Raw genomic sequence first — 10,289 nt, 5'->3', positions numbered from 1 at the left:
CTGCACACCCGATTCTGTTCGGCCGAAAGTGCGCTGTCGGCTGTCGGAAGCATCATACTAACAAGCCTACAATCGGCCGATCGGTCGGCGGCCGAATATTTACGGCCGACAATCGCTACGTGTGTACGGGGCTTAAAGGAAAAAGTCTTCAGAAAATCTTATAGTGTGTATGGCCCATTAGACTGGGATGGACTTTCACACTTGTGCGACTTGTCCTGTGACTTGGGACTGCAAAGTCGCATTACAAGTTGTACTCTATGATTTTCAATGAGTACCGTTCATATCTGTGCGACTTCAAGTTGCAACGACTTCAAAGTATCCCCTGCACTACTTTGGTCCAATTTTGATGCAAAGTATAAATAATAAAATAAAAATAGCAGCTTATTTGTGGTTTCATTGGGCAAATTTCAGCTGCATAAAGACTGCATTTGAGCAAGCATGCGGTCATTGTTATTCCCTATCGGGATCATTCAGGATCCTCTGTTGAGCTGTAGATTTCTATTATAAAATATATAAGAAGACATATTTTCCTTGTCATAGAACATATACTGCATGTATACTGACAGTTCAGAATGAAGAACACATGTAATCCTATAGTAGCCCATTGATTGGTGTACAGGTGGGTCCTGATTATTGCAGATCACACATTAAATGAGGAATCATATTTTATATATTTGTATTTATTGATTAGGATGAATGCCTATGATATCAGCACTTTTCTGATGGCAGTGCTAAGCATCGCACTTGATATAGAAGGAATCTTCCTCTTTCCCGTCATATGGTGAATGTATCACCCGGACAACGCCTGATTTTTATTTATTGTACATGGCCATGGCGCAGGGCACCGCAGTCCACTCTAGCAGGCAGAGGGTTAAGGCAAATGACGTCACCGATGTAAACAAGGGCTCATGGGTTGCCACGGTAACTTTCCTTGCTGCGGACGCCAGGTGGCGTCCCTGGGTTGGATGCGCTCGGAGATCGGCTGGTGCTGCCTGTTTCCTTCAGGCTGCCTGAGCGACATGTTAGGAGGGGAGCGGGCGGCGGCGGTGGTGTGTGCGCGGCGGGACCGAGCAAGCCCAGGAGCCCGCGCTGATAGGACTAGTATGGGCTCCCCCGCGACCTATTGAGAAGACAGAAGCCGCAGGACAGGCCCCCGAGCCGCCCGGGGTGTTGACGGGAGGGAAGCAGGAGGACGGTGACGGAGCTCAGGGCCGGGACAAGATGGCAGCGGCCGGCGCGAGCTGAGCATGCAGAGGGGCCCCGCGCACTGCCTGACATGTCCGGCACAGCCCTGCACGCTGCACCTCCTGCTACTCTATGAAGGTAAGTCTGGGGGGACACCTACCCACACTCACTGCCCGGAATGGGGGGCAGAGGGGAGAGCGGCACCTACCAGAGAGGAGAGGGGGGCTACTACAGGGGGGGGGGGGAGAGGGGGACTACTACAGAGAGGAAAGGGGGACTACTACAGAGAGGAGAGGGGGGCTACTACAGAGAGGAGAGGGGGACTACTACAGGGGGGAGAGGGGGACTACTACAGGGGGGAGAGGGGAACTACTACAGGGGGAGAGGGGAACTACTACAGAGAGGAGAGGGGGGCTACTACAGGGGGGAGAGGGGGACTACTACAGGGGGGAGAGGGGAACTACTACAGGGGGAGAGGGGAACTACTACAGAGAGGAGAGGGGGGCTACTACAGGGGGGAGAGGGGGACTACTACAGAGAGGAGAGGGGAACTACTACATAGAGGAAATCCAGGAGGAGAGGGGAACTACTACGTAGAGGAGATCCAGGGGGAAAGGAGAACTACATAAAGGAGATCCAGGGGGAGAGGGGAACTACTACAGGAGGGAGATCCAGGGGAAGAGGGGGACTACTACGGGGGGGAGAGGCGGAGTAGTACGGGGGGGATCCAGGGGGAGAGGGGAACTACTACAGGAGGGAGATCCAGGGAGAGAGGGGGACTAGTACGGGGGGAGATCCAGGGGGAGAGGGGAACTACTACAGCGGGGAGATCCAGGGGGAGAGGGGAACTACTACAGGGGGGGGGGGAGATCCAGGGGGAGAGGGGAACTACTACAGGGGGGGGGAGATCCAGGGGGAGAGGGGAACTACTATGTAGAGGAGATCCAGGGGGAGAGGGGAACTACTACGTAGAGGAGATCCAGGGGGAGAGGGGAACTACTATGTAGAGGAGATCCAGGGGGAGAGGGGAACTACTACATAGAGGAGATCCAGGAGGAGAGGGGAACTACTACATAGAGGAGATCCAGGGGGAGAGGGGAACTACTATGTAGAGGAGATCCAGGGGGAGAGGGGAACTACTACTTAGAGGAGATCCAGGGGGAGAGGGGAACTACTTTGGGGGGGATCCAGGGGGAGAGGGGAACTACTACGGGGGGGGGGGAGAGGGGAACTACTACGGGGGGGGCAGATCCAGGGGGAGAGGGGAACTACTACGGGGGGGCAGATCCAGGGGGAGAGGGGAACTACTACGGGGGGGGGGAGATCCAGGGGGAGAGGGGAACTACTACAAGGGGGAGAGCCAGGGGGAGAGGGGAACTACAGGGGGGAGAGCCAGGGGGAGAGGGGAACTACTACAGGGGGGAGAGCCAGGGGGAGAGGGGAACTACTACAGGAGGGAGAGCCAGGGGGAGAGGGGAACTACTACAGGAGGGAGAGCCAGGGGGAGAGGGGAACTACTACAGGAGGGAGAGCCAGGGGGAGAGGGGAACTACTACAGGGGGGGAGAGCCAGGGGAAGAAGGGGACTACTATAGGGAGAAGATCCAGGGGTAGAAGAGAACTACTACAGAGGGTAGATTAGGGAGGAGAGGGAAACTACTATGGGGGGGGACTACTATAGAGAGGAGTTGAGGGGAGGGGGGCTGCTACAGAGAAGAGATTGGTGGCAGAGGGGAACTACTACTAGGGATAATAGTACAGAGAGGAGATTAGGGGGCTTCTACAGAGAGGATATTGGGACTAGGGGGAGGGTTCTTTACAGAGAGGAGATCAGGAGGGCTTCTACAAAGAGGAGTATGGGGGTCTTTACAGGGAGGAGATCGGAGAGGGGGGTCTTCTACAAAGAGCAAAACAGGGCTACTGCTGATAGGAGATTGGTGATCTTTTACAGAGAGAAGATGGAGAGATCTTCTATAGAGAGTTGATGGGGGGGGGGGGGGGGGGCTAATTCAGGCTGGAGGGAAAACAGAGGAGATCCAGGAACTCTATAAGGTGGAGGTGAACACTGAGGAGATAACGGACTTCTACAGGCTGGAGGGGTTTATTGATAGGAGACCTATAAATTGTAAATGCTAAAGGGGTAAAGTAAAGACAGCTCAATGGCTTCTACAGGTTGTTGTGGTGCAGAGAGGAGACCTAGCATGGGTGGTACAGATCAGTGGGGAACCTCCTTAGGGTGGGAAGTACAGATAGAAGAACAGCGCTGTTACAGGCTAGGCAAAGAGTACAAAGAGGAGATTGAGAGGTCTATATACTAGATTGGAAACAACCAACAAGAGATTTGTGGGGTTGTTGTGTTTGATAATGGAGAATATAGATCAGAGACCGGCCTTCTCCAGTTTTGATGGGTAGAGTTAATAGAGGAGATCAGGGTTTCCATGAGCTGGAAAGAGAGGACAACAGAGAGAGATCACTGTCTGCTTGCTGGATAGGATTTAGTGCAAAGAGATCAGGGCGTCTATTTGCTGCACTCTGTGGAATATGATCTGGAGTTGGGGGTGGGGTGTGCAGAGAAGAGATCTCGGTACTAGATATTGGACAGAGAAAAGAAGTAGAGGGATACTGTCTATGTTAAAAGCTACAAGGACTTGTGTAAGGTTGGAACTTGGTGGGCAGTAAGGGATTGGTTTGAGGAACCATGAGAGGTTAGGTGGAGTAGAATTACGTTATAGAAGGTGTAGGATAGGGATACATATAAAATAGAAGTTGGATGATATAATAAAGGGAATGAACTGAAGTTGGATGATAAAGGGAATGCACTGAAGTTGGATGATATAATAGAGAATTAACTGAAGTTGGATGATATAATAAAGGGAATGCACTGAAGCTGGATGATATAATGAAGGGAATGAACTGAAGTTGGATGATATAATAGAGAATGAACTGAAGTTGGATGATATAATGAAGGGAATGAACTGAAGTTGGGTGATATAATAAAGGGAATGAACTGAAGTTGGATGATATAATAGAGAATGAACTGAAGTTGGATGATATAATAAAGGGAATGAACTGAAGTTGGATGATATAATAAAGGGAATGAACTGAAGTTGGATGATATAATAAAGGGAATGAACTGAAGTTGGATGATATAATAAAGGGAATGAACTGAAGTTGGATGATATAATAGAGAATGAACTGAAGTTGGATGATATAATAAAGGGAATGCGCTGAAGTTGGATGACATAATAAAGGGAATGAACTGAAGTTGGATGATATAATAAAGGGAATGCGCTGAAGTTGGATGACATAATAAAGGGAATGAACTGAAGTTGGATGATATAATAGAGAATTAACTGAAGTTGGATGATATAATAGGGAATGAACTGAAGTTGGATGATATAATAGAGAATGAACTGAAGTTGGATGATATAATAAAGGGAATGAACTGAAGTTGGATGATATAATAAAGGGAATGAACTGAAGTTGGATGATATAATAAAGGGAATGCGCTGAAGTTGGATGACATAATAAAGGGAATGAACTGAAGTTGGATGACATAATAAAGGGAATGAACTGAAGTTGGATGATATAATAAAGGGAATGAACTGAAGTTGGATGATATAATAAAGGGAATGAACTGAAGTTGGATGATATAATAAAGGGAATGAACTGAAGTTGGATGATATAATAAAGGGAATGAACTGAAGTTGGATGATATAATAAAGGGAATGCGCTGAAGTTGGATGACATAAAGGGAATAAACTGAAGTTGGATGATATAATAAACGGAATGAACTGAAGTGGGAAGGATTGAGATGCAAAATAAAGTGGAGTAACATGGAGAATAGAACTGATATAGAAGAAGGCTGAAAAGTTGGGGAAGGGAAGGTGGAATGGAAAAGGAAAGATGTGTAGAGTCTTTGAGGATGCCGATTTGTAATATAAGTAGGCAGTGGGTGACTAGAAGCCAGGTGGAGTATAAATGGAGGGACATGGGAAACTTAGCGGAAAAGGGATCAAACTTGAGAATTGGAAGTAGGGAGGACATGAGGTGGCAGATAGAAACTTAGAGGTGCTATGGACTGAACAAAAGAGGGTGCTGTGGAGGTTGAATACACGTGGCCAGAGAAGTGGGGTGAGATTAGGGAGGGCTAAGTAACATGAATGTGGGCGGATAACAAATGGGGTGATCAGGGACGATGGCCATGATGTGTGGTGACATTGTCGTGGTGGAATGTAAAGCCAGATAACAGGACGGGAATGTTGGAGATATGGTTGAATTGGGGTGTAGGGATAGAAGGTCTGTGCTTAAACAGAATGGAGCAGACCTGTAGTATGGAAAGTGGGGGAATCTGGAACAGACCTGTAGTATGGAAAGTGGGGGAATCTGGAACAGACCTGTAGTATGGAAAGTGGGGAAATCTGGAACAGAAATGGGAAGGGTTTATATATTCGAAAGGGGACTTCTTAAGCAGAAGCCAAAAGACATCAGGGAGGTGTAAGTTGTGAATTTGTAGAGGGTGTGACTGGGAGGTAAGACGGTGGAAACAAACATGTTATTGGGAGGCAGCTTTTATTATAATTAGCTTCAGAACTAGTTAGGACAAAGCATCGGCACATTGTTGGGTTACTATGTTGCAGGAATAGGGAAAATGTACTTGTATACTGGTTGTAAGACCTCATCTACTACGTGTAGGAGTCTGATGGATTCTTTTAGGTAAACTGCTGTGGGGGTTGGCGTAAGATTGTATGAGAGTCCTTGACTGGAATAGGTCATAGTCACAGATGTTGGTATGGCAATAGGCATTAGATTGTATGTTCATTATACACAACACTGTGTAACTGTACCAGGGATCAAACCTCTGTGTGAGAACACAAAGCACTTTTCTTTTATAGTTTTCTAGATTGTGTATCAAGATCTCTTCACTAAATAGTCATGAAGAAAATGTAACCTTTTCCTTCTGGTTCTTTTGTTTTTGTTACTTTGTGTTCATCTGCAGCTTTCCCCTCAGATATGTAATGTTCGGTAATATTAAACTCCTTGTTTATTTTTACAACCTGTTGTCATTGAGTACAAAACAAGAAAGAAAAGACAACACAGCAACAGTTGCCAGCTCATGTCAAGGGAATCAAAATACAAAGCAAATTAAAACTTTTGCCAGACTGCTTCTCATTGTGTTTTTTTCCTCCCCAAGCTTTATCAAGTGTGACCATATGTGACAGATGCTTATAGCATTTCTCATGTGTTCAGCTGCTAGAAAGACCTTTAACCCTCTATTCTTAAGCCTTGTACACACGATCAGAGTATCGGGTTAATTTTTGTCTGTTTTTTGTTACATGCTAGTCTCATAGGCTGCGTTCACATGGATCGCGGGCGGAATCACCGCGATTCGGAAATCATTGCAAATCTCGGGACGCCTGTGCGTTGCCGTTGATTTGCAATGGCACCCCAAACGCTGTGCGATGTTGCCGTGATTTCCGACTGCCGAATCGCGGTAACATTGCGCAAACAAAATCGCAGGTCGCATGACGCCCCAAAGAAGCTCTTGTACCTTTTTTGGGCGTCATGCGACCCGCGTTTTTGTTTACGCGATGTTACCGCGATTCGGCAGGCGGAAATCGTGGCAACATCGCACAGCGTTTGGGGTGCCATTTCAAATCAACGGCAATGCACAGGCGTCTCGCGATTTGCAATGATTTCCGGATCGCGAGCTGAATCGCGGCAGTGCTGTATCTTGGCCTAGGCCAACAAGGCCCAGGCCTATGGCGGCACTTTGCAGGGGGGCAGCAAAAAAGCTGCACCTGCACGAATAAAAAACAGCCTCCACCCGGGTCCCACACGAAAAGGGTCTTCGTCGGCTTGCGCTACAATTTTAATATAGTGCCAGTCTTATGGGGTGAATTGGGCCAGAGGGCAGAGTCTAGGAGGCAAATCAGTCTGGCAACCCCATAAAGCGGTCAGTGATGAGGCTGCACAGATGGGCACTGATGAGGCTGAACGTATGGGAACTGATGAGGCTACGCTGATGGGCACTGAAAGACTTGTGGTCTGTGGTTCACAGATGACAGGGTGGGTTGTAAACAGTAAAGGGCGTGGCCTTTACAGGAAGGGGTGGGTCATATGTAAATTAGGGGTGCACAAGTTTAGTCAGGCCTAGGGCAGCACAAAACCTAAATACACCACTGAATCGCGGTGATGCTGCCCGTGATCCGCTACGCTAACGTGAACGTAGCCATATGGAAAGGGAAAGTTACTTTGTTACAAAAATTTCCATACGATTTCATCTTCAGAAGTGATGTCGTGTGTTGAATTGTTTTGTATGTATTCTTTCATTTCAGAACATGCGTAGTCTTGCTCTTACGATTTTTTTCAGACGAAAACTACTAATTAATTGAAAATCGGGTGTTGTGTTCACATACGATAAAAATTTTAGAATTGAAAAGTAAACACGGGTGCACCGGCCTAGTACATTATCCTCCACAAAGGTTTTATTTGATAAAAGGTATAAAAAAAAAAAAAGGTATAAAAATACTCCAATAAGTTCTTGGTACATGCATATCAAATGGATGTATTGCCATCAGCATCGGAACCAAAGCGTGTATCGTCCTTTGGAGCTTGAAGGTTTACGCGTTTCGAGGCTTAGCCTCTTCCTCAGAGACCCTGTTGGTTCCGATGCTGATGGCAATACATCCAATTGATATGCTAGTACCAAGAACTTGTTTGTGAGTATTTTTATACCTTTTATCAAATAAAACCATTGTGGAGGATAATGCACTAGGCCGGTGAGCCATTGTGTTTGTTTTTTTTATTTTAGTGGTCTAGGACTAGCCTGGTCTTGTAAGGGGCTGCAAGGTCAAAGGAGCCAAATAGAAGGTTTTTGTTAGCCACAGGGGTGTGGCTGGATGTGGTTAGGAGATTACCTCTCAGAGTGCAGGAGATAGGTGCTTTGCACCAAGTTTTTGATACAAATTTGATAGCCTGCACATTCATTTTTTGTCGTCTGAAAATTTGTAATCGGCTGTCGAAAGCACCATACTAACAATCCGAAAATCGGCAGATCGTTTGTTGGATGAAATTTTACTTCAGATTTTCTTATCGTGTGCAGGGCCGGTGCTCCCACTAGGCGAACTAGACAGCCGCCTAGGGCACACTGCAGCTTAGGGGGCGCAGCCACGGCCGCTGGTTTTCCTACTAGCCTGGCAGCCACCCTAGGGTGACCAGACGTCCACAGTGCACCGTGAACTGGAGCAGGGGAGCGCCATAGTTCCCGCTTGGGCTGCCTCCGGAGGGGAAGGGGAGGGGAGATGGGGATTAGAGCGCCGCCTGATTACAAAAAGCCAAGTTCTTCTGCTTACCCGGTGGGGAGGGGGCACTGGTCACTCTGCATTGTTGGAGGCACTGGTCACTCTGCATTAATGGGGGCACTTGTCACTCTGCATTAATGGGGGCACTTGTCACTCTGCATTAATGGGGGCACTTGTCACTCTGCATTAATGGGGGCACTGGTCACTCTGCATTAATGGGGGCACTGGTCACTCTGCATTAATGGGGGCACTGGTCACTCTGCATTAATGGGGGCACTAGTCAGGCTGCATTAATGGGGGCACTGGTCACTCTGCATTAATGGGGCACTGGTCGCTCTGCATTCATGGGGGCACTTTGAGTGATGCAAGTATAGGGGGGGAGTATGGGGAATGCATGGAGTGTGCTGCGAGAATAGGGACATTTTGAAGTTTTTTTTTTTTTTATTTATGGGGGGGGGGGGGGGGAGGGCAAGTAGCTGGTCTTGCCTAGGGCGCAGAATAGTCTAGCTCCGGCCCTGATCATGTGTACGGGTCTTTAGGGTCCTTTTACATGGGCTTTCCGCCCGGTGGACTCAGTTTTGCTAAGCGGGGATTGATCCGCCGATTTTACTTATTTTTACTTTGCGGAGACAGATCTGTTAGATCCCCGCTCTCCTCTATGGGAGATCGGATGAAAATGGACCGCCTGTCCGTTTTCATCCAATCCTCCAGAGGGATGGAAAATAGGGTTTCCATCCGTCTGGATTCCATGGACAGGATCGGATCGGAGAGCAGCGGGTGTCAGCGGAGATGTCATCGCTGACATACGCTGCTCCATAGGGCTGCATGGGGCATCCGTTCAGATCCGCCTGAAAAACAGGTGGACCTGATCTGAAAGCCCGTGTGAAAGGACCCTTAACTTTCTGGGGATCCCAGGAACAGATTCTTAGACCAGTTGTGATTTTTGACTCCCTGGTTTAGATTTAAGGGAAAAAAAAAAATCATGTAAACTGTAAAAATCTCACTCTTCTCTGGCTTTATAGGTGTGTTATAGGCTTGTTTTATGATGATGTTGCTTTTTGGTGCTCATCAGAGCAGTTGTGTCAACATGTTGTGGCCTGGTGCATTCACAGATGGTGGAGATAGAGAGGGCGTGAATTAGGTGTCAGCATAGGACTGCTGAGCCCAACACATTCCACAAACTTCTAGGAGCTCTGATCAGATACGCTAACAGTGCAGAGCCAGTGAGAGACGCTGCCCCCATATAGAAATGCTCTCATCAGACCCTCCCCCCCCCCTTAACATCCTGTTTCTCTTCATTATTGTAGATCCCTATCTCATTTCAAGCCCTCTAGCTTTACATTCTAGCTAAAAAGAAACAAAAATGTCTACCATCTTCCAATGCACACTTTTCTGAACATTTTATTCTGCCTTGTGTTCCTCATCTCACATAGAACTCTTCTTCCAGCCCATGCTCCATAAACCTGCGGAATACTTTGCACGTAGACATTTTGCACACAGTCTGGCTTATGAATATCTGTGTATCATACTTCACAGGATCAGAAGAGCGGAACTAACAGACGTCAAAGGTTTTTCAGCGTGTGCGTTGGTTAATTCTATTTGTTTTTGAGGCTCAGGAGGTTATGGGAGAGTTGGCATGTTAGTGGTAAATGATAAGAACACTCTGTCCCTCGTATTGGCTTTTCTGTACTATCAATGCTCTGTTTGGCAGTTTATTGGTTGTTTTAGAAGTTGCTCACTACATTTTTTAAACTTCAGCATGACGTGTTTGTAAAAACAGGGTACATAAAATATTGAACTT

At 47.3% G+C, this 10,289-nt stretch overlaps 1 protein-coding gene across 2 annotated transcripts in view; it reads left to right on the top strand.

Moving 5' to 3' along the window:
• Nucleotides 1-1,009: 1,009 nt before the first annotated feature.
• The window catches only part of HIPK3 (homeodomain interacting protein kinase 3), a 210,169-nt gene continuing 200,889 nt past the window's right edge, over nucleotides 1,010-10,289 (top strand). For both annotated transcript variants that reach the window (XM_082269870.1, XM_082269869.1), the window contains exon 1: nucleotides 1,010-1,323. In XM_082269870.1, the coding sequence (XP_082125996.1) occupies nucleotides 1,248-1,323 (76 nt within the window). In that variant the 5' untranslated portion in view covers nucleotides 1,010-1,247. The remainder of the gene's footprint in view (nucleotides 1,324-10,289) is intronic.

Source organism: Pelophylax lessonae (assembly GCF_965119305.1).
Source record: "Pelophylax lessonae genome assembly, chromosome: 10".
Classification (NCBI taxonomy): Eukaryota; Metazoa; Chordata; class Amphibia; order Anura; family Ranidae; genus Pelophylax; species Pelophylax lessonae.
Note: the sequence above shows the minus strand (reverse complement) of the source record. Positions and strands in the feature narration are given on the sequence as shown.